This window comes from Chelonoidis abingdonii, chromosome 17, assembly GCF_003597395.2.
Source record: "Chelonoidis abingdonii isolate Lonesome George chromosome 17, CheloAbing_2.0, whole genome shotgun sequence".
Taxonomy (NCBI): Eukaryota; Metazoa; Chordata; order Testudines; family Testudinidae; genus Chelonoidis; species Chelonoidis abingdonii.
In genome coordinates, this window is record NC_133785.1 from 15,887,216 (window position 1) to 15,911,814 (window position 24,599).

Here is a 24,599-nt window from a genome sequence, read left to right on the forward strand (position 1 = left end):
CAGACTGGCAGGACTGCATAGTGTTGTGGGTATGGGATGATTCCCAGCGGCTATGAAACTTTCGCATGCATAAGGCCACTTTCACGGAACTCTGTGAGTTACTTTCCCCAGCCCTGAAGCGCAGGAATACCAAGATGAGACCTGCCCTGATAGCTGAAAAGCGAGTGATGATAGGCCTGTGAAAGCTTGCAATGCCTGACTGCTACCGGTCAGTCGGGAATCAATTCACAGTGGACAAATGTCCCATGGGGGCTGCTGTGATCCAAGTAGCCAGGACAGTCAATACCCTTCTAAAAAGGGTAGTGGCTCTGGGAAATGTGCAGGTCATAGTAGATGGCTTTGCTGCAGGGGGGTTCCATAACTGTGGTGGGGCAATAAACGTAATGCAAATCCCTATCTTGGCACCAGACCACCTTGCCAAACAGTACATAAACTGCAAGGGATACTTCTCAATGGTATTGCAAGCACTAGTGGATCACAAGGGCTGTTTCACCAACATCAATGTGGGATGGTCACGAAAGGTGTATGACACTCACATCTTTCAGAATTCCAGGCTGGTTGGAAAGCTGCAAGAAGGGACTTTCTTCCCAGATCAGAAAATTACCGTTGGGGATGTTCAAATGCCAGTAGTTATCCTTGGGGACCCAGCCTACCCCTTGCTCCCATGGCTCATGAAGCTGTAAACGGGCAGCCTGGATAGCACTAAAGAGCAGTTCATCTACAGGCCGAGCAAGTTCAGAATGGTGATAGAATGTGCCTTTGGATGTTTAAAGGGGTGCTGGTACAGTCTATTGAGTAGGTTAGACCTCAGCAAAAGCAATATTCCCATTGTTATTGATGCTTGCTGTGTGCAAGCGGGAGATATTTATGGCTGGGTGCGAGATTGAGGCAAATTGCCTCGTGGCCAATTTTGAACAGCCAGGTACCAAGGCAATTAGAAGAGCACACGCAGGCATGCTGCGCATTAGAGAGGCTTTGAAAAACAGTTTCATGACTGACCAGGCTACGGTGTGACAGTTGTGTGTGTTTGTCCTTAATGCAAACCTGCCCCCCTTGGTGAATGTACTTCTCTGCAATCCAACCCTCCTCCCCCTTCAACCACAACTGGCACAGGAAATAAAGTCCCTATTGTTCTGAATCCATTATTTATTAAAAATAAAAAAACAAAAACCACCCTTGATCACTGACAACGCTGACTAGTAAAAGGTGGCCCGGGTGTACACACGATTTTATAATGGGGTGGGGAGGGGGAGGAGAGAAGGATAAGATCACATTGCTTATTGCAGCCACACTACAAATCAGTTTGAATGACAGCCTTCTGTTGCTTGGGCCATCCCCTGGATTTGAGTGGCAGTGGGCCCAGAGCCTCCCGCCCCATGTTCTTAGGCATCTGGATGAGGAGGATATGGAACTTGGCGACAGGGCCGGCTCCAGGCCCCAGCGCGCCAAGAGCGTGCTTGGGGCGGCATGCCGCAGGGGGTGCTCTGCCGGTTGCCGGGAGGGCAGCAGGGGGCTTTGGTGGACCTCCCGCAGGCGGGCCTGTGGAGGGTCCGCTGGTCCCGCGGCTCCGGTGGAGCATCCGCAGGCACGCCTGCGGGAGGTCCACCGGAGCCACGGGACCAGCAAGCAGCAGAGCACCCTCCGCGGTGTGCTGCTGTGCTTGGGGCAGCGAAATGGCTAGAGCCTGCCCTGCTTGGCGAGGAAGGCAGGCGGTTACACAATGGATGCAGCGGGTGTCTGTACTATAGTTGCCTTTCCTGGAGCTCCACTAGACTCCTCATCATGTCTGTTTGCTCCCCAATTAGCTTCAGCAGCTCCTCCTGCATGTTCTGATCACGCTCACTGTATGCTTTCCTGGTCTCTGCCACCAAATGCCTCCATACATTCAGCTGTGCCTTATCAGTGCAGGAGAACTGCATTAGCTCAGAAAACATGGCATCGCGAATGTGTTTTTTTCGCCTTCTAATCTCTGATAACCTCAGGGACGGAGTTGATGCGGGGAGCATAGAAACATTTGCAGCTGCAAGAGGGGAAAAAAGGGAGAGTAGATTTTAAGATGATACATTTCCGAGAACAAAAGGGAGACTTTCACAGTGAATCAAGCAATTCAGAGCAGACAGCACATGTGTTTTAGGCACAAAGTTGCATTTTGCCTTTCAGATTGAGCAGCTGCCAGTATGGTGACACATAACACACAGCTGGGCAAGAAAATTTGGTTTCCAGGCAGCCATGGTAAGCCAAAGGGTACATGGGGTTGGCTTCTTCCGCATTTGTAACATTTGGGAATGGTTTCAAACTGCAGTGCCCTCCTTTCCCACAGCAACCAATGACAGTTGGGTTTGCTGTTTAAAAGGAGGGGCTGCAGTTTTGGGGCATGGCTATTCTCTGGGATGATCCCTTTTAGCCAAGCGCAAACAGCCAAGCATGACCAGGGTCTAATGTGTCAGGGATCACCAAATAGAGGAGGTTACTGGTCCCTTATAAAAATTCCCCTATTTCAACCAGGTGACCATGAATGATATCACTCTCCTGAGGCTGACACAGAAAGATAAAGACCGAATGTTGCATGAATGTGACGAAAACCCAGGACCATTCGCTCCCATGCTTTGTGCTGCAATGATTCCAGACCACTTGCTACTGGCTTGGTGTGGTAAAGTATCATACCATGGAGGATGAAATAAGGCAGCCTTCCCCAGAAACCTTCTGCAAAGGCTTTCAGAGTACCTCCAGGAGAGCTTAATGGAGATGTCCCTGGAGGATTCCCACTCCATCCCCAGACACATTAACAGACTTTTCCAGTAGCTGTACTGGCTGTGAATGCATCCCAATTGTTCAGGGCAAATCAAACATTAAAAACAATTTCATTTCACTCCTGTAGGTCATTACAAATGTGCACTCACAAGAGGTGCCTTCTCCGCCTTCAGGGACCCGGAACAATATGCCCTGGGAGGGTATTGGCTCCAGGGTAAGGAAAAGGTCCTGGCTGCTGGGGAGAACAGATTCTCCAGTTGCCTGCTGCGCATCCTCCTCCATCTCCTTATCCACAAAATCCTCATCCCTGTTGTGCGAGGCTGCCACTTTGCAGGTATCCATAGAGTGGTGGGGCACTGGTAGGGTCCCCCCCCTAAAATGGCATGCAGCTGATCACAGAAGTGGCATGTCTGGGGCTCTGACCCGGAGTGACTGTTTGCCTCCTTTGTCTTTTGGTAGGCTTGCCTGAGCTCCTTAATTGTCATGCAACACCGCTGTGTGTCCCTGGTGTAGCCTCTGTCCACCATGCCCTGTGTGATTTTGGAATATATATCAGCATTTCTTCTGCTGGACTGGAGTTCTGCCTGCATTGACTCTTCTCTGCATACAGCAATCAGATCCAGTGTCTCCCGTTTGCTCCATGCTGGAGCTCGTTTGTGATTCTGGACAGCATGGTCACCTGTGCTGATGAGCTCACCATGCTGAACAAATAGGAAATTAAATTCAAAAGTTCCCAGTGCTTTTCCTGTGTACCTGGGTAGTGCACTGGAGTTGAAAGTGCTGTCCAGAGTGGTTACATTGGAGCACTCTGGGATAGCTCCTGGAGGCCAATACCATCAAACTGCACAGCACTGCATCTACGCTACCCCAAATTCAACCCAGGAAGGTTGATTTTAGCGCTATTTCCCCCCATCGGGGAGGAGTACAGCAGTCAATTTTAAGAGCCCTTTAGGTCAGCAGAATAGGGTTGGTTGTATAGATGCATTCATTATAAAATCGACCTAACGTGGCTAAATTCGACCTAAACTAGTAGTGTGTAGACCAGGCCTCAGTTGAACTCAGCTGGTGTTTGAAGAACTGAAACTAAAGTTATAGTGGTTTCAGAGTAGTAGCCGTGTTAGTCTGTATCCACAAAAAGACTAGGAGTACTTGTGGCACCTTAGAGACTAACAAATTTATTGTAGCATAAGCTTTCGTGGGCTACAGCTCACTTCATTGGATGCATGTAGTGGAAAGTACAGCAGGAAGATAGATATACACACACACACACACGGAACATGAAACAATGGGTGTTACCATACACAGTATAAAGAGAGTGATCAGTTAAGGTGAGCTGTTGTCAGCAGGAGAGAAAAATAACTGTTTGTAGTGGTAATGAAAATGGCCCATTTCGAGCACTTGACAAGGAGATATAAGGAACTGTGGGGCGGAGGTGGGGGGGAAGGGAAATAGTTTACTTTGTGTAATGGCCCATCCACTCCCTGTCTTTATTCAAACCTAATTTAATGGTGCCCAATTTCCAAATTAATGCCAATTCAGCAGTCTCTCGTTGGAGTCTGTTTTTTGAAGATTTTTTTGTTGTAATATTGCGACTTTTAGGACTGTAATCGAGTGGTCAGGGAGGTTGAAACGTTTTCCAACTGTTTTTTAACGTTATAATTCTTGACTTTTTTTTAAAGTAATACTGCCATCTAGGGTTCCCAGTGTTAGTCTTGTTCAACAAATTACTTTCTAAAGATATATGAATAATATTGCCTTCTAAAAATTGCAAAAATACAAACAACATTACTAGAAAATTAACACATCTCATTTTTTTATTCAAGGGATTCATTTCAAACAGCTAAGTACTCTAACGTTGCAGGGTATAATAAAAAAAGAACCCATCTTGAAGTCAATTGGCATTTTACTGCTAACTTCAACAGGAGCAGGACTGAGCCCTTTTTTTCATGTGTCTGTTGAGATTATTTTGCATGCCAAATCAAATATCTACATTTTAATGCCAAGTCCGTTGTAGTTTTGTTGCAGCACACTTCCATCTCTTCAGCACTAATTTAAGATGCATTATTTTCACTTCAGGGCAACTAAAAGAAAATAAATGTTGTCTATTGCCATCTAAAGAGATGCACAGATGAGAGATGCAACAGAAACTCCACTTCCCAAATCCCACTTGCTACCATATGATTTTGCTAAGGAAATACATATTGTACAAAATAGACAAAGTGATTTGACAGCTGTACTAAATGGTCACTCGTTGACTAATTTCAAAAAAGGAAAGCCATTCATGACATTTATAGATTGTGAATTAGTGTATGGCATATCCATAAAATTTTAATTTGGAGAACCAGATAGATAAGAATGTTACTGCAAATCTTAATCCTCACAACATCCTTGTTAGATAGGCAAGATTAGTCACATATAACAGATGAGGAAAAGAGGTTAAGTGACATTCCTCAGGCCACATAGTGAGTCAGTAGCTAAACTGGGAATTAAACCAGTTGAACCTGAGTTCTTACTTCTAGTTTCCTTCCCCAACCACTACACAATTTAATGTCTACATCTCATCTAATTCTTTTAGAATATGGAATCTTATATAAATAATGATAAACAAATTTTTATCACAATGAAAATACTGTACATTAGTTAATCATTTGCTCCACTAACAGACTTATCACACTTTCTAACCTAGCTTTGCACAACACTCACTGGTGTTTATTTAACAATGTAAATTCTCCTACCCTTCTTTTCTTGCCTGACATATAATGTCTCTCTGTCTCTTGAGAAAGGGAAGCAGTTTCCTTTCTTTTTACCCCCTAATAATAACTAGTTTACTCAAATGTTACTGGTTTTCCATCAAAAGTTCTTATGGTCATTTTTTCCTCCCACCAATGACACCAAATAGTTTCTTTTTCAAAAACTATTATTTTACAATTTCAAATGTATTTTATCTCCTTGTTTTTTCCCTGTCACTAGCCTTTCAAATGTTTGAATTTATATTTTTGCTGTATTTCATTTCACACTCATTGTTTCCTGTTTTGAATGGAGTTGAAATTAAAATGTTTAACAATTAGAGTAGGAATATCACATACCTCTCAGATATCCATTTTAACATCTACAGGAATCACACAAATACAATACTCAAGGTCAAGATGTTCTATTCACAAAGCTATAAGAAGGGCTTTTGAAGAACGATGGCGGGGGGCGGAGGGAAGAGGGAGAGGAACAGGACAGGCTAATGTGTCCTTCTAGTAAACAACTGCGGTTAGCTACAAGCACGTTTGAAAAAGGTTTTCTAATTCTGTTGTGCTAGATGAAGCAGAACATTGCTTTAAAACCATGTCCAGAGTTAAAAGGAATTATTACAAACAACTTTGAGGCTAACTTCCATAGCAGGATGCAAATAGGGCTTCTGAACACAAGTGGAACATATTGGTTCAAACCATGGTGGGGAGTCACTGTATTCAACACGTGTTAAACAGAAGATGCAGTGTAGAAAGAGGTGGGGATAACTAACTCCTCATAGGACGGCTATCAGTTCAAGAAAGCTTCAGAACCATGTGAAATTCTAAATGCCTGAGCAGAAGAAAAGCACAACCCCCATCTGGCATTTTAAGGGGGAAATGAAGTCTCAGTGCGCGTCTCTCCCTCAGAAACACCCAAGACCTGCTCCCTGCAGTTCTGGTACCTGTAAACCCACCCACGCTGGTTACGGGTGTGAGTATACACGGAAACGGGGACCTGCAGGCACACAGCGCGGGGCGATGACGAGTTCGCTTCCCTGCGGTAAGGAGTCGCCCCGGCTAAGGGCGGATCCGGATTGACGAGGCCGTGACAGGACCCTGCGTGCGCTGCCCGGAACTGGGCCAGGTTCCCGCTGTGCTGGGCGGGGAGAGCGTAGGCGGACGCAACAGACTCAGCCATCCCTAGCCTGAAAGAGGGCGGACAGCCGCAGTAGCGCCAGAGCCCCTCCCGACGTCACCTGTAATTAGAGTGACGCCTCCGTTGAGCAATGAGAAGGCGGCCGAGGGGGCGGGATTTCCGGGGCGGGGCTGGGCCCAGGGTTGTGGCTGTGCTGACGGAGGGGGGAGGGGCTCAGTAGTGGGTGCTTGGTAGGGCTTGTAGGCGCGGTGGCCCGTAGAGACCGAGCCATCGCCATGCCCGGGATTGACAAGCTGCCCATTGAGGAGACGTTGGAGGACAGTCCCCAGGTGAGAGGAAAGGGGCCCAGTCGGGCCGGGCCCTGGAGTTCTGCGCGGGGACAGGGCTGCTGCCGCTTGGAGCCAGGGCCTCTGCGCCCGGTGGTACCCCAGGTTGGGGGCCGCGGGCTCTGTAGTTCGGGGGGATGTCGAGGGACCGGTTAGGTGGCTGGGTGCGGTGAAGGGGCAGGAAGCCGAGACTGTGATGTACGGAACGAGCTCCCAGGGGCCTGGTATAGGGTACAGGAGCGCCCCGCTTGTATTTTCAGTCTTGCTCCTGCTGGGAGGTCTCTCTGGTGCTGTGAGCCACAGCGGTGTCAAGCCATAAATGGACTCCGAGCTTCCCTCGCAACTTTGCCACTGTGTAAATGTGTAAGCTTGGGGGGCAGGGAGGCAGTCACTCAATGTGTGTCAGTTTTCCCCCTCACGTCATCTCTACCTTGCAGGTGGGCTCTGACTGGCGATTAGTTAGGCAATATTAAAGGCCGTGCTCTTACTTAAACAACACTGCAGCTGTGTGATGCTTAATGTGCGAGGCTTCTGTTCCTAGGAGCTTAATCTTAAAATACAGGCCATTTTATTTTGAAATATTACTCATTCACATTGTCAATTTGAGAAGAGTGTTTGTTAATCTGAATCCTGTGGCTGTATCTTAACAAAACTTTTACATTATAATTTTTTTTTTTAAAATTATGAAGACAGCTTGGATTCATGAAGTGTTTCTGAGAGCTGTGCCCAGACTGGAAATACATGCTATTGATTTACAGCTTTTTAATTACTCTTTCTTCACTCAGTTTTTGCTGTTTAGTTCATCAGTTGCTGCTTGATATTAAGAAGGCAGAATATCCATAAATGCTGCCAGCTGTCACCAGAGTTAACCAGATACTGTTTTGTAATCTGTTTCTTGACATTGTGAACAATATAACACTAATGTATAATATTTCATGCTAAATGAACATTGCTCTTATTACAGGATCAGCTGGCAAATGTCAGCTTATAAAACAATGTTGACTGACAGACTATTTGATTTATTACTGAAACTGAGGATGATTTGTAATATTTTGACAGTGTGCACATATTGCTATTTCTGAACTTAATTTGAGCAAGATGGTGAGTCTTATGTAGTACTACTTATGTAAAATGGACATTTTTATTAAAAATGACTCTTTTTAAATACTGAACTAAAATGGTTATAGGGACTTTTTAAAATGTGAAGGGAAAAACCATAAAGGATTTGACTATCCTACATTTTGAAATCATCATGCCATATTGCTACATATTAGCAATACTGATCTAAGAGTAAGTGCAGAAGGAGGGAGTGGGCAGAGGAGTTTGCAGAGGAACTTTGACAACTAGATCATCACTTAAGTTTTGAAATATGTTGTTACTCAAGGGAGTGGTGGAAGGAAAAATAAACTCTAAGAACAATCCTGTGTTTAATATTCTAAATCAGGGGTCAGCAACCTTTCAGAAGTGGTGTGCCAAATCTTCATTTATTCACTCTAATTTAAGGTTTTGCGTGCCAGTAATATATTTTAATGTTTTTAGAAGGTTTCTTTCTATAAGTCTATAGTATATAACTAAACAGTTGTTGTATGTAAAGTAAATAATGTTTTTAAAATGTTTAAGAAGCTTCATTTAAAATTAAATTAAAATGCAGAATCCCCTGGACTGGTGGCCAGGACCTGGGCAGTGTGAGTGCCACTGAAAATCAACTCGTGTGCTGCCTTCGGCACATGTGCCATAGGTTGCCTACCCCTGTTCTAAATACTAAAAAAACCCCTCTGAACTTACATTTAAAAGATAGAATTTTAATCAAAGTACTTCAAATATTTTTAGAATGATATTCATGATAGTAATTTGTCAAATGAATTATTAGTGTTTTTACTACTTTATATACTGCTTTCTATTCAAAGATACAAAAATGCTCTACTAGTATTTTCCAGAATCTATTAGGATCAATTCACCCGCCATTGAAATATAGCTATCTCTGGACTGAAAGGCAACAGTTGTTTAATCAAGTATACAACTACTGAATATTTTAGGATCAAAAGAAAAATACCTTATTCATTGAAATTGTAGAGGAATTCAAGTAGACAAAATATAATTACCCATTTGGGATTTGTCTAGGAAGCCAGGGCTTAAGCCACTGCTCATGTGAGAAGCCCCACATGTTGTTTAATTACCCCAAGTGTTCACGCTCTGAGGTTTAAGTCTTCTCTGAAAGACTGACCCTCCAAAAGCTTACTACTTCTGATCCTAAAAAGAACTAACATTGATTGTGAAGCCTTTTCTTTCATATCCCAGTCTTTTAAAACTGATTTTAACAAATGAATCTCTGCTCTCCACACTGACTATTCAGAGCCAGAGAGTCTTTACTCAAGATATCAAATGCAAGATAGTTTAGCATCCAGAGTAAACAGTTTTTGCCCCCTTCTGTTAAATACACTTTTTCACTAATCTTAAGGAAAGTAAGTTGCTGTTGGAAATACTCACTGTATGGAAGGATGGCTTGTTAATTTATAGACACCAATTCAAAATACAGTTAATTTGTTTAATCCCTTTACAGTTTTTCAGACAGGTTGATCATCTAGAAAATCCTTTGGTGAAGGTTGTGTGGCAGGCTTTAGCTAGTCTAGTCTATTTTGAGTTAGAGATCATTGCTCACTTTTGAGCCTGCTAGATTTGCCTACATGCTTTCATATGGCACAGGTCTTAATTTTTTGATTTTTAAGGGTAAAGTTGTGTCTATTTAAAACAATTAGTTTGGGTAGAAATGCTGGCTGAAGCAAAACATATTAGAGACCAAGTAATTTTATTCCTTACATTCTTCCATGCTCTGTCCTGAATCCTACTTCTGACCATTGCTAAGTAAATAAAAAACAACATTTTTTATGTATTTTAACTACGGTCTCATTTAAAGGCTGGTTCCATTATTTCAGAATTAGACAGCCGTACAAGGCCACAAAGTGGAACAGTTTGTTTTACTGGATCACACTGTAGCATTTGGTATCTCTATCTTCAAAGGGATAGGGGAGAGAGAGTAAGACAAAGTGTAATGAATTCTCAGTCAGAATGTCATGACCACTCCATTTTTTTATGACTAGATGGATCCTGAAACTTTTCTGGTGTAACATAAGTCATGGTATTGAAGAGGTTGAGAACTACTGACCTAGACAGTTGTGCAGTGCTGGAGTTAGGCAGGGAAATTCCTTCTTGAGCCATATGTGAGCGCAGTTTACAATCTGAGGGCAAACAGATCTTATGCTTAACTTTAGCTTGTCGTACTGCACATTCTACTAAGTCTTAAAACTATCACTGTTTTTTTTAATGAGGAAAAAGCTATCTTTTGCCTCTGGAATGTCAGAAACTTTAAGCACTTGGTATTCTTTAGACTATCTTAAAAGGAAGATAGAGATAAGATTATCAAAAACACAATCAGTTCTTTATGCAGTTTAGCAAACTGTGCTACATGTAATATTTAAAGTTCAATTAGTCATATCCATTAGTTCATTACTGCAAGGTCCTACACAAATTGAAGAACTACCTTTGAAACTTGTTGTGCTGTAGAATAGCCAAAAACCATGGTGATAGACTACAAAAGGACTTCTACATTACTAGTAGTATTTTAAGACATGTACAATATACTTAAAAAAAATCTAGCGTCCTGTAAATCACTCTCACTAGACAAGGTGGGTTTTTTTGACACCAGATAAGGTTGCTTACTGTATTCCTGTCGCTTCTACAATGTGGTAAGCACATTCTACATATACAGGAAGACAGTGTTTCTGTCCCAAAGAGCATACAATACCAATTAGATTTTTGCTGGAAGCTTGAGTTAAAGCCAAGCTCCATACCCAAAGTAACTGAGCTTCATCTTTTTAGACTTCTAAGCAACAGGCCTATGTTCTATCATACTCTGTTACTTAAGTGGATATGTTCAGGGTAATAAACACATCACAAATAGATATCCAATTAATTAATGTAATAATGTTTAATTTTAAATAACATATTTCACTGCAACTTAGTTGCTACATATTTTTTCACTTTCTTGAATATTTGAACCCTGCACCACAGAGTTTTAAATTGCAATAATAGTCTTCATGTTAATAGGAAATACCACTAAATATAGGTATATTATTTTATTTCAAAATGGTAAATTCTGCCCCCCTTGCAAATTAGTATTCTCTTTCCTTTTAAAACTGTCAGCTACCACAGTTAATATTCTGTACTGAGGGTATTGAGTCTGCCATTCTGCACTTAGGCTTTCTATCTTATTTTCCCCTCTGTCTCCATTAGAAAACATTAAAAGTTTCGTAAGTATAAGGCTGTCAGGATACAGCAGGATAACTTCAGATTTTGCACATCCTCTGGTTATTCTAGAAGTTAGAAACAAGATGAATTATGAAAAAAGTTGCACACTATGAATGATGCTCTTCTAATCAGGCTTGTAATTGTACTATGCAGACAACCAAGTGGATGTTTCAGGTTAAATAAAATAATGATGCAGAAGTTTTTTCCTTATTGCTTACTTATTTGGGGTATGTTCTTTCTAAAGGTTTTGGGTATCAGATATTAGCATTTGTGGAACAAACATACATACTGTACTTTCTTTGCACATCTCCAAATACATTTTAGGATAATTTATTCCACTGTAGAATTAGAGTACATGTTTCTGTATTATAAAATAGATTAAAGTAGTTAATCCAAAAACCTACACTCTAGAAATGGAGTATGTAATAGAAGTATAAATAGTTCACTGCTAGATTCAATAATGTTTGTGTAAATAGGGCATTTTACTTATCTTCTCAAGTGTCACTGCATTGTCTTGTTAGCAAAAGTCTGATAAGGAGAAACATGGAAAAAAAATTCTGCTTTGCAAGAAAGAATTGTTGCTGAAGTTTCTTAGCTCTCAATTTAAGTGAGCTTCACAAATGTTTCCTCTCTGCTAAGGAGATATTCCAGAAAGTATTCTGTGTGTAAAGATTATTCAGCTGTGTAGTTGCCCTTTAAGATGCAACAAAATTATACTCCAAAACTTACAATTTGCTGAGATTCAGTTGGATTTTAGCTGAAGACTTTCTGCAAGCTATAGTAATCTTGTGCAGCTGGTAAAATTAAGGGGTGGCTAGAATATGTAAGGCATTGCTTATGTATTGCAATATCTAGGCATTTGAAAGCACCTTATTGTAAAGTCATATTACCTCTGTGAAGAAGGTCTGATAGAGCCCCAAATGGAGTCACAACAAGCTGGGTTCTTTGCTCTTCCCCCATGTGGGATTTTGGCCTATTGGAATAAATAGGCCTGAAGCTAGTGGACATACCCCTATCTGCCTTTTGCTGGAGGAAATTCATTGCCACTCCAGTGCAAACAAGTTACCAATTCTCTTGTAATTTAAGCATTTGCTGTAGGTGTTACTTTCAGCTGTTTATGATAAGCCTGTTTGTTGTGATTATGGTTACATGCTTTTGGTGCCTGTGGGATGTATTTATTTTAAAATTCTTTTAGAAAAAGATGTAGCAAAGCTTAATATACATAGGCATAATGGGGTTTTAATATGGCATACCTTCCCAGAGATGGAGACATGGTCTTTCACAGTTTTCCTTTTGGCAGCCCAGTGATTTGGTGTCTATCAGCGTTTAGCTCTCCAGCTGCACCTGAGAGTCCTTCCCCTCTCAGGGACCAACAAAAACAGCTCTTCTTCACTACCACTGCTTTCTCTCACCAGATTCTCCAGTGCAGTAAACCGTCTCCCTTTCTGGCAAGATAGTCAGGCTGTCCATTCTGGTGGTAATGCTGCTGAAAACTTAGGGCACATATGTACTACCTTCTCCAGGTGGTGCACTCAGGTTCTCTCTCTACTTCGGTTTTGGTCTAGGGATCCCTCAGTAAGTAGTGACTGGCCACAGCGCTAATCCATTGTCACTTCATAGAATGCTTGTTTCACTTCCCTAGACCACTTTCTACCTAGAGTCTACACCTCTCCCTTTAGTTTCTTTTTTCATTGGCCTGTCCCCAGGCTTATCCCATATCTTGAGCCTGCTGTGGAGAGCCCAACCCATTGTCTCTCTCTTGGCTCTAGATTCTTGAGAGCCTGACCCCAAATTCTTCCTGATAGAGTTCAGGCTTCTTATTGTATTCTGTGGCCTTGTACCTCACATGACTGTCACCTGACTCTAGATTCTCAGTCCTGTCATCTGGGAGATGGGCTAACCAGGCACATATGAAACTGAGCCCAGTTTCCTTAAAGGGGACTGCTCACTCTGACACATCTACTTCTATCAAGGGAGAAACATATAAAGACACTTACAGTAATTTGAAACTTTTGTAAACTTTAGAAAAATGAGCTTCTAAATTATGAATAAGAAAACTTGTTTTCTTAAACCCTATTTTTACTAGTTTTGAGGTCTTTCTGCTGTCACTTGGAAAAGGAAATCTGTTTTAGTGCCTCATTCAATAAATAAATCATATTTTAATGTCTTTGAAATACCATGACATTCTTTGCTAAATTGATTTTTAAAAGAGTAATACAAATTCATTGTGTGTTCTATTTTTTGACAGACACGTTCTTTGCTGGGTGTGTTTGAAGAAGATGCTGCAGCAATTTCCAGTTACATCCGCCAGTTGTATCAAGCCATGCGTCGAATTTATGATGCACAGGTAAAATTATAGTTGTTCCCTGTGTGCATTTAGAAAGCTTGTAAAAAAAAAATCTTTTAACTACTTATTTGAACATGGGTAAACTGTATTTTTTAAACTATAGGTTAAAATTAGAGACGAAAACTGGAAAATGCCATGTTTACCAAGACTTGCTGGTTTTGAAACAAGATTTGTCAGTTGGAAGAGTTGTGTTCTCTTTGCACTTAATGCATCTTTAGATGTCTAAATGATTTTTTCTGAAAAATTGCCATTAATATTAGTTAATAAATACATTTGGGTAGTTTTCTTCTTGTATTCACTTAATCTTGTTAACATTAGTTCCTGTAGCTTGTATTTTGCCTTATTTTGTTTTATCTTGACTTGAATATGGTGGTGGTGGTGGGGTTATTTTCATGACCCACCTGTTCGTTACCTGCATGTTGTTTTTTTGTGTTAGCTCCTTTTCTTGCTGTTTATTTCTGCACTTTCTGCTGTTAAGGTGTATGAAACTGCTTATGCGGATCTTTCCTTAGTCCCTGTTTACACTGTTATTTTAAGAAGTCTGTAACCAGTTAATGGAATGGTTTGTTCTAACAATTTTCATCCCCACGTGTAGTTAATACTCAGTAACTAAGGTGGCTGATGTGAACTAAATATTGTGTTGCTTACAAATTTGCAATTGTATTGCAATTTGCAGACAAGTCCAATTTTTATGGATCTGATAACTCTACAGTGTGCATGATATTTACTATTGTATTGACTTTCAGAAATACTCACCCTCCTCCCCATTAATTTCAGTGGGAGTTGTGGGTCTCAACTTCTCTGAAAATCTGGCTATATGTGTTTTGAGATGATTTCCATTTTAACCTTTTTGTTCCGTATTCCTATGTTTCCTCTTCATAAATGTAATGCCTGGAGTATATATTGATTGGAAGAAAAATAGGATTAAACTGTTTTCCCTTTTTTTTTAAAACCAGAATGAATTAAGTGCAGCAACTCATCTAACTTCAAAACTTCTAAAAGAGTATGAGAAGCAGGTATAGTATAAATCAATTTCCCTTTGAAATAGTTCAGAATAAACGCTTTTGAATATTTTTAAAAAACTACAATTTTTTTTTTTTCCCCACACAGCAAAGTGCAAAACTCCACAGGTCTGATCCAGACAAAATGAGCCATTGCAGTTGCTGGTTCACAAGATATTCACCAGCTACAGGGGTTGCTTCCTATTCTGTGTTGAAGATAATCAATCCATAGAACCCACAGAACGCTAAACTAGACTTGCTGAGACTTTTTCACAGGGCAGTGACTTTAGGCTCAACTTAGATCCACCACCATGAATAATATTAGGAAAGGGAACTTCTTTGGCTGACCATCGGTCATCTAGAGACATTTTAAAGGGACAGTAGCCCAAAAGCAGTGAGCATTGCTAGATGACAACTCTAATTCAAGTAGTCCTAAGAAGAGATTGTGTGGCCTGAAGAAGTACCGTTCCCCAGCAACCCAATGAGGAGGAATGGAGCCTGTATCCAGTCACAAAAATCTCCAGTGATTAGGAGGAGAAATCTCCAACCCCAAATTAGCAGTTTTTATAACATAATTTGCTTCCCCACTGAACGAAGAGTGATATTTCACATGCACAGTAGTACTGTTAAGGGAAATATGAGGAAATAGAGGGCTCTGGAGTGCAATTTGTTGTTTTTGAATCTCTGTGGGCAGCCACCCTACCTAGGGGCTGCAGCTCATGAGGTGGGGCAGGTGCCCCACTGCAGCTCCTGGGGCAGGCTACTGGGGTCTAGGCCTTCCTCTTCCACCAGTTTCCAACCCAGGGCCTTGGCAGACTGGTTTGGCTTCACTCACCTGATGGTGCCTTGCATCAGTATCAAGTCAGGAAGTGACCCAGGGAAACTATCTCTTGGTGCATCCCAGCCAGCCACTATCTATTCCTGAAGAGCACCACCTTCTGAGCTTCTAGCCCTAGTCACAGTCTCCAGGTGCTGTGGTTCCCCAGTTCCCAGGCTTGGTGTGTGCACAGCTCATGTCTTTCCTCTCAGGGCACACCCTTCCCTCTGGCTGCCTTTTAAACCCCGCCTCCAAACCTACCATGCTCTACAGGGGTGGAGAGGCAGGGCTTCCTTAGCCCAGAGTTGCTCCTGTCCAGTGAGAGATTTATACACCCTGTCATAGGGTACGTCTACACTGCACGATTATTTCGAATTAGCTTAAACCGATATTACAAAACAGATCTAATAAAATCGGTTTAGCGCGTCCACAGTGGGATCCCGAAATCGATTGTTTGCGTCCATGGTCCAAAGCTACCATCGATTTCAGGAGCGGTGCACTGTGGGTAGCTGTTCCTCAGCTATCCCATAGTTCCCACTTCCGTGTTGAGAGCACAGTGCCTGATGGGGCAGAAAACACTGCCCCGGGTGGTGCTGGGTACAGCCTCACCCCTCCCTTTGTGAAGGCAGCAGACAACCCTTTGGCGCCTTTTTCGCGGAGTGCATTGAGCAAACGCCATAGCACAGCAATCTTTCCCTTTTTTTTTTCACGTGGTGGTGGGGGGAAATAAACTGAGGAGCTGTTCCCTGAACCACGCCAGACACTGTGTTTGAACCTACAGACATTGGGAGCTCAGCCAAGAATGCAAATAATTTTCAGAGACTGCTGTGGACTGTGGGATAGCTGGAGTCCTCAGTACCCCCTCCCTCCCTTCATGAGCGTCCATTTGAGTCTCTGGCTTCCCGTTACGCTTGTCACGCAGCGCTGTGTATCCTGGAGTTTTTTATTCAAACGCTTTGGCATTTCGTGTTCTGTAACGGAGCTGGATACAACAGATTTGTCTCCCCATACAGCGATCAGACCTAGTATCTCCCGTACGGTCTATGCTGGAGCTCTTTTTCGATTTCAGACTGCATCGCCAGCCGTGCTGATCAGAGCTCCACGCTGGGCAAGCAGGAAATGTAATTCAAAAGTTCGCGGGGCTTTTCCTGTTTACCTGCCCGCTGCATCCGAGTTCAGATTGCTGTCCAGAGCGGTCAGTGCTGCACTCTGGGATGCCGCCCGGAGGCCAATAACGTCGATTTCCGTCCACATGAACCCTAATCCGAGTTATCACTATCGAATTTAGCGCTACTCCTCTCGTTTGGGAGGAGTTCCGAAATCGATTTAAGGAGCCGTTTAACTCGATATTAATGACGACGTCATGTGAACGGATACAGCGTTAAATCGGTATATTGGCCATTAAACCGATTTAAAGTCGCAGTGTAGACCTGGCCTTTGTCTTTTAAATCAAAAGTAGTCAGCCCCTGCACTCTCTCCTTCCATCTTCTGTGGAATACAGCAGTGGGAAGATCATTTATATGAACTTAGTTCTCTTTTTCTCCATTTTTTTCCCCTCACCCTCTGTTGAGATTCCAAGTTGTTGCATAGTTTATTGGTGTGAAGCTGGGAATTTTAGTTTCAAACTTTCCCCTGGATGGAGCCAACATCATAACTTTAACAGCTTGTTCTTGTCAAGTGAGTTATGATATTTAATCTAGACCTTAGCTGTTACAGAATGTTGGGAATCATTAAGAAAGGGATAGATAATAAGACAAAAAATATCATATTGCCTCTATATAAATCCATGGTATGCCCACATCTTGAATCCTGGTGTGCAGATGTGGTTGCCCCATCTCAAAAAAGATATATTAGAATTGGAAAAAGTTCAGAAAAGGGCAACAAAAATCATTAGGGGTATGGGACAACTTCCTGATGAGGAGAGATTAATAAGACTGAGACTTTTCAGCTTGGAAAAGAGACGACTAAGGGGGATCTGACTGAGGTCTATAAAATGACATGTGTGAAGAAAGTATTTTCTCCTTCTCATAACACAAGGACTAGGGGTCACCAAGTCTTCTGCTGCCCCAGGGGGGGCTGACCCAACCCTGGCCGTTGGCTCCGGCAGGCCGCTCTGCCCCAGAAGAAGTCAGAGATCCCGGGAAGTCACAGAACACGTGACCTCTGGGACTGAATGGTATCCTGAAACATAATATAACCAAGCAACTCATGCTCATGAATTTTGTCATGATAATTACAGTAAATATAAATTCAATGCCAGCAGACTTTGATATGCTTAATAATAATCTGCCTGGCATAATTTGTAATTGACATTGTTTCATTACATTCTTTATCAGATAAGTATCTACAATGTGTACCAAATTTTCCCATTTTATTAATTGTAGCATATCTGCTCTGCTCAGTTTTTTGCATCAAATATAAAATCCTACTATCTTAAAAGTTGCTTTTCCTAAATAAAACCTGAAAATAATGCAGTATTGACACGAGGACATGACTTTGAATATTAACATTTTAGAGATGGCATGGGAATGATATTCTGACTTGTTAGATCCTGCCAGTATGTGAATTTCCTCATTTCAATTAGGTTTTTAGTTACAGCTTTGATGGTCTTTCAATGGTTACAAGGTATACGTGTCTCTGTCTTGCAGTCCTTACTGAATCAAAACTCATTGTGTTTTTATATATAATTGCTATGAATTCAACAGCATTGAGCCCTGTATTTTATCTTTTGGTTTACTTTTCCATTATGATGGAAGGCTAGGTTTGTTGTTCTTCAATTTTCTAATACTTTAGAAAATTGCTGACGCCACTGTGAAGAGAAATGCTTAAAATGCACCACAAAACAACCTAAAACAAAATTAACATTTTAAAACTTGAGGATTCACATGCATTTTCTAATTAAAGATAATAAAGGCTGGAAAACAGTATTGCCAACCTCATGTATTCAAAAATGGGGAGGGAGGGGAGGGCATCACCCTACAAAAAAACACTATTAGTTTAAACTATGACATTTTCAGCAATAAATGTGGGGTGTTTTTTTTGCATTCTGGATTTTGAACCTTTAGGATCCTACTTTCAAGCTTCTCTCCATAATCGTGAAGGCTAGAAGTTTGCTTTACTTAAGACTTTTTTTTTTAATCACATGACAGAGATCTGGGGGTTTAAGGAAAACACCAAATCTAAAATTGAGAGAGTTGACAAAACTGGAATAATAATGTCATTCTCCAGAGAAGTCAAGCTTGAATTTTTCCCAATGCTAGAACTAGTCTAACAGATTTTTAAAAGAGGTAACAATGTATGTAGTTGTCATAAATACTCTGTTAACATGAAAGTAATAAGCTGTTCTGCAAAATGTCCTACGACGTAATTACAGTTACTGATTCTAAACGTGCGTATTTAAGTTCCTGTATTTTTCCTTTCAAAATAATTAGACAAGCAGTATGTTATTAGGTTACAGCTTTCTTCTGTCATCCACAAGGATGTGTCAACATTTTCTTTTTTATTTTTATAGCGTTTTCCATTAGGGGGCGATGATGAAGTTATGAGCTCTACCCTACAACAGTTTGCAAAAGTGATAGATGAGGCAAGTGTTGAATGTGTTTGGCTTCCTTTAACCTGTGTTAGTCATCTATAGAATTCTCAGCTGACTGTCATTCTTGGCTTTTTTTAGGATGAGCATTCAGAAGTAGCTTTTATTTATTAATGATGGTAACACTTGAATTACTTTCCCTTGACACAGGATAAAATTGTGTGGCCTGAAGATAGAGAATTAGTTTAGTGAATTAAGATTACATTGTTTCTAAAAAATGTACTTTTTATGTCCTGTAACTTTCTGTAGGCATCCGCCATAAAATTGTCACCCTATGGAACTAGAAAGTAGCAGATTTATAGTATAAGCATTAATTGTGGACATAAATTGATACCACTTTCTTCAATGTCTTTTCACACCAAAGTGAATAACCTTTAAATCAAGGGCAATTTCAAATATACACTATATTCTATGATTCTATGATTTATAATTAGTGTTGAGGTAGTGCCCCAAAACTGCAGTTAAAATAGGGAACCCATTGTACTAGACATTTGAAGATGCCATTCTTGGTCAGACCAGTGCAGGCCAATTTAAGACATGATGAAGCAAGTGAATATAAAAACATAATAGGAAGGAAATTGGAAGGGATAGGGAAGAAAAGGATAACAGTAATTTTACACGCTTAATATAAGGTTTGTGCATTGATAGTTCCATAACTTATTTCTCTATATTTAAAAAGCTTTTATCAGGAACTCTTTCTGCCTCTCTATCCAGCCATGATCATTTGGCTATTTTATATGGGCATCTCAACAACAATGGATCTTGAGGAGGGATTTGAAGGAGGACAAGGCAGTTGAGACTTTACACATTCGTTTTGGGAAGATGCTCCATGCATAAACAGTAGCATGGCAGTAACTGTAATGGTGCTTGAGGGGTTAAGTGACAATCAAGTTTGGCATAGTTGTCATAATGGAGAAGTGGCTTGATAAGGTAGAAGAGCAGAAAGTAGGTAGGTCATAATTGTGAGGTGTTAAAGGTGTGAACAAGAAGCTTCACTTGGATGCAGTGTAAAATGGTAGACAGTGGAGGGATTCAAAGAGGGATGATTTGGTGAGAATCACAGGGATGTGCTTTTATTGGACTAGAGGAAGAGTGATGTAGGTTACAGCATTAAATGTTGGAGATGATGAGATGTTGATGAGAATTTTAGCTATATGGACGAAGAGAAAATATTATTGAAGAAGAAGCCATGAGATTTGGACATGGCCTGGGTGTTAGGACCAAGAAAGGGAGGAGTCAGAGGTTACCCATCCCAAAGATTATAGGCCAGGGCTTTAGAGAAGATGGTGACGTTGTCAACATTGACAGAAAATGGGGGGAGATGGAAAGAACTTGGGAGGGATGATTAAGGAATTCTCTTTTAGCCATGTTAAGTTTACGTTGATGAAGAGACAGAGAGGCTGTGATGTGGGATTGGATGATAGAAGACTGATCAAAATTGGAGAGGTAGATTTGGAAGTTATTAGCATAAAGATGGCAACTGAAGTCATATTAGCCCATCAGATAACCAAGAGAGTGAAAATATATAAAGGGAGAAGAAGAACATGCCAAGAACAGCGCTCTGTAGAACTCCCTCACAGAAAGTTGTTGATGAGATAAGTACATGCTGAAGAAATCAGGGAAAGGTAGAACTATCAGAGAACGGAGTCCTGAAAACTTCAGCTGAACAAGAATTTTCTGATGAATTAGGGTGTGACCCAAGGTGCCTAGGGTATCCCACACTGGAAATGGCAATGACAGGGCAGGTGCAGAAAAGAGAGATGATCCCCCAAAACTGGTCGTTAACACTGTAGTTAGATTCACCAACCAGTCACAAACTCTGTTCTTGATCCACCACACTGGTTATCAAGAAACTGAAAGAAAAGAAATCACATAACCCTTATTATTGCATTCCAGTCTCTGGCTCTGAATCAGCAAATAAATCCAGTAAAGTGAGAAGTTACTTAAAACTCTCTTTACTATACAAAATGTTCTTCTGATCTCCAAAGAGCCAGCCACATTACCAGATCAATACAAGTTTGAATCTTACCCAAAATACCATGCTGCCAGCCAGTCCTGTAGTATCTAAAATCAAAGGTTTATTAGAAAAGAAAAGAATGAGAAGAGAATTCTTAAATGATCAAAGCAATCAGATAAACACATATGACTTCAGAATCCATATATCAGGTTCTTAGCAGCATTGGTGAGTTTGCTTGCTTGTAAAATCCCTCTGCAACACATCCAATGGGTTTATCAGTCCTTTTGTTCAAAGCTTCAGTTTGTAGAGAAGTTACTCCACATGTGAGAAGCAGGATAGAAAATAAAATGGAGATGATCCAGTTGCCTTTCTATATCCTTTGCCATGTGGCTTTTACATCCTTTGCCCTAAACACAAGCTCAGAGCACATGGGCATGGAAAACCAGTGTTGCCAACTCCACAAAGCAGGAAGTTACCAGACAAACCCTGAAAAGGTGCTAGATGTAGCTGTTAAGTACTCAAAAGGAGTCAAAAAAGTCACTGAACAAAATTAACAGAGAATTTTTTTTTAAAAAAAATTCTCCTCTCACCCCTATGGGTGGTATGTGTCTTCCTCAACCTCGGGTCCTCTACCAGAGGCCTGGGAGTTTGAGAGTTCTGCGCAGTATCTTAGCTGTTCCTAGCACTGCACTCTTCTGGACAGAGAGCTCTGATGTTGTTCCTGGGATCTGTTGGAGCCACTCACCCAGCTTAGGAGTCACAGCCCCGAGTGCTCCTACCACCACTGGGACCACTTTGGCCTTCACTTTCCACATCCTCTCTAGTTCCTCTTTCAGGCCCTGGTACTTCTCCAGCTTCTCATATTCCTTCTTCCTGATGTTGCTGTCACTTGGCACTGCTATATCTATCACCACCGCTGTCTTCTGCTCCTTGTCTATTACGACGATGTCTGGTTGATTGGCCAGTACCTGCCTGTCCGTCTGGATCTGGAAGTCCCACAGAATCTTAGCCCTGCTATTCTCCACAACCTTCTGTGGAATCTCCCATCTGGTCTTGGGAGGGTCTAGCCCATACGCTGTGCAGATGTTCCTGTACACAATGCCAGCCACTTGGTTGTGCCGTTCAGTGTATGCTGTTCCTGCCTGCATCTTACATCCTGCCACTATGTGTTGGACTGTCTCTGAGGCCTCTCTGCACAGTCTGCACCTTGGGTCTTCTCTAGTGTGGTAGACCCCTGCTTCAATGGATCTGGTGCTCAGTGCCTGTTCCTGTGCTGCTATGATCAGTGCCTCAGTGCTGTCTTTTAGTCCAGCCCTTTCCAGCCACTGGTAGGATTTCCCAATGTCAGCCACCTCAGCTATCTGTCGATGGTACATCCCATGCAGGGTCTTGTCTTGCCATGGCACTTCTTCTGCTTGGTCTTCCTCCCATGTCTGCTGCTGCCTCAGGCATTCTCTCAGCAGCTCATCTTTGGGGGCCATCTTACTGATGTACTCCTGGATGTTCCGGGTTTCATCCAGGACAGTGGCTTTGACGCTCACCAAGCCCCGCCCGCCTTCTTTCCGGCTGGTATACAGTCTCTGGGTGTTGGACTTGGGGTGGAAACCTCCGTGCATTGTGAGGAGCTTCCGGGTCTTCACATCGGCAGCCTCCATGTCCTCCTTTGGCCAGCTCACTATACCGGCAGGGTATCTGATGACCGGCAGGGCGTATCTGTTGATGGCGTGGATCTTGTTCTTCCCACTGAGCTGGCTCTTCAGGACCTGTCTTATCCTTTGGTGATACTTGGATGTTGCTGTCTTCCTTGCCTCCTCATCGTGGTTTCCATGTGACTGTGGGACGCCAAGGTACTTGTAGCTGGTCTGTATGTCTGCTATGTGGCCCGCTGGTAGTTCCACCCCATCAGTCTTGACTACCTTCCCTCTCTTCACTACCATCCGGCCACACTTCTCCAGTCCGAATGACATCCCGATATCCTCACTGTAGATCCGCGTCAGGTGGATTAGCGAGTCGATGTCTCGTTCATTCTTAGCATACAGCTTGATGTCATCCATGTAGAGGAGGTGGCTGATGGTAGTTCCACTCCTGAACCTGTACCCGTATCCAGTCCTTGTGATTATCTGGCTGAGGGGGTTTAAGCCTATGCAGAACAGCAGCGGGGACAGTGCATCACCTTGGTATATGCCGCACTTGATGGCCACTTGTGCAAGCTGCCTTGAGTTGACTTCTAGTGTTGTCTTCCATAGTCCCATTGAGTTCTTGAGGAAGGTCCTTAGTGTCCTGTTGACTTTGTATAGCGCCAGACATTCACAGATCCACGTGTGCGGCATTGAGTCGTAGGCTTTCCTGTAGTCAATCCAGGCTGTGCTCAGATTGGTCTGTCTAGACCTTGAGTCTTGGGCGACTGCTCTATCTATGAGCAACTGGTGTTTTGAGCCTCTGGTGTTGTTCCCAATGCCCTTCTGAGCTGTGCTCATGTACTGGCCCATGTGGTCCTGTAGCTTGGCAGCTATGATGCCTGATAGGACTTTCCATGTTGTGGGGAGGCAGGTTATTGGCCGGTAGTTGGACGGTTCTGTCCCCTTGCAGGGGTCTTTCATGATCAGCACTGTCCTTCCTTGTGTTAGCCAGTTTGGGTGGGAGCCTGCTGCTAGCAGCTGGTTCATCTGTGCTGCTAGGCGTTCATGCACTGCTGTTAGTTTCTTTAGCCAGTAGGTGTGGATCATGTCTGGTCCAGGTGCTGTCCAGCTCTTCATGTTTTTGACCCGCTGCTGGATGTCTTCTACTGTGATGGTGACTGGTTTCTGTTCTGGGAGATGGCTGTGCTCTGTTCTCAGGTCCTGCAGCCACTTTGCACTGGTGTTATGAGTCTTCTCTTTCTCCCATATGTTCTTCCAGTACTGTTCAGTTTCTGCTGCTGGTGGCTCTGCTGTTATTGTGTTGTTGCACTGCAGTTGGGAGTACACCTTGGATGGTTCTTTGGAGAACAGGGCATTTACTTTTTTGGCCTCTGCTTCTCTAGTGTATCTCCTTAGCCTGGTAGCCAGTGCTGTGAGCCTTTGTTTAGCAGTCTCTAGGGCTTCAGATGGAGTCAGGCCCTTGTATTTTTTCAGTAGCCGAGTCTTATCCTTAATCTCTACACCCTTCTGTAGTTCCACCAGCTGACTAACTTCTCTCCGAGTCGCCTTGATCTTATCCTCCAACCTCATTTTCCAGGGTGGGTACATACTGTTGGTCTTCTTGATCGTGTAGCCAAGCATCTCCAGGATTACAGAGGCTGTAGCGTATACCAGTTCATTGGTTTGAGTTATGGTGGTAGTAGGGATTGTCATGAGGGCTCTATTGGCATCTTCTAACATACTATCTGATGGTACTTCTCCACTGAGCCTTGGTAATCGGTCTCGAGGATTGACTGTAGCTAGTTTCTCCATGATCTTATGCCTCATATCAGCTGCTGTGCTCTGCAATGGAGGGGGTGGCAGTGAAGTTTCAGCTTCAGGTGTGGGCTGCACATCCACTTGTTCTTCCAGGTCTTCTTTATATATATATATATATATACACACACACAAACGTATAGTCACAAAATCATTCACAAGCAGCTCAATGGTGTTAATAAAATCCATTCCATGC

General features: G+C 42.3%; 1 protein-coding gene across 1 annotated transcript in view; it reads left to right on the forward strand.

The window, feature by feature from the left end:
- Positions 1–6,809: 6,809 nt before the first annotated feature.
- APPL1 (adaptor protein, phosphotyrosine interacting with PH domain and leucine zipper 1) overlaps positions 6,810–24,599 on the forward strand; it is a 45,400-nt gene continuing 27,610 nt past the window's right edge. The window contains exons 1-4 of the mRNA XM_032798837.2: positions 6,810–6,956; positions 13,507–13,605; positions 14,562–14,621; positions 18,935–19,006. Of these exons, the coding sequence (XP_032654728.1) occupies positions 6,903–6,956; positions 13,507–13,605; positions 14,562–14,621; positions 18,935–19,006 (285 nt within the window). The 5' untranslated portion in view covers positions 6,810–6,902. The remainder of the gene's footprint in view (positions 6,957–13,506; positions 13,606–14,561; positions 14,622–18,934; positions 19,007–24,599) is intronic.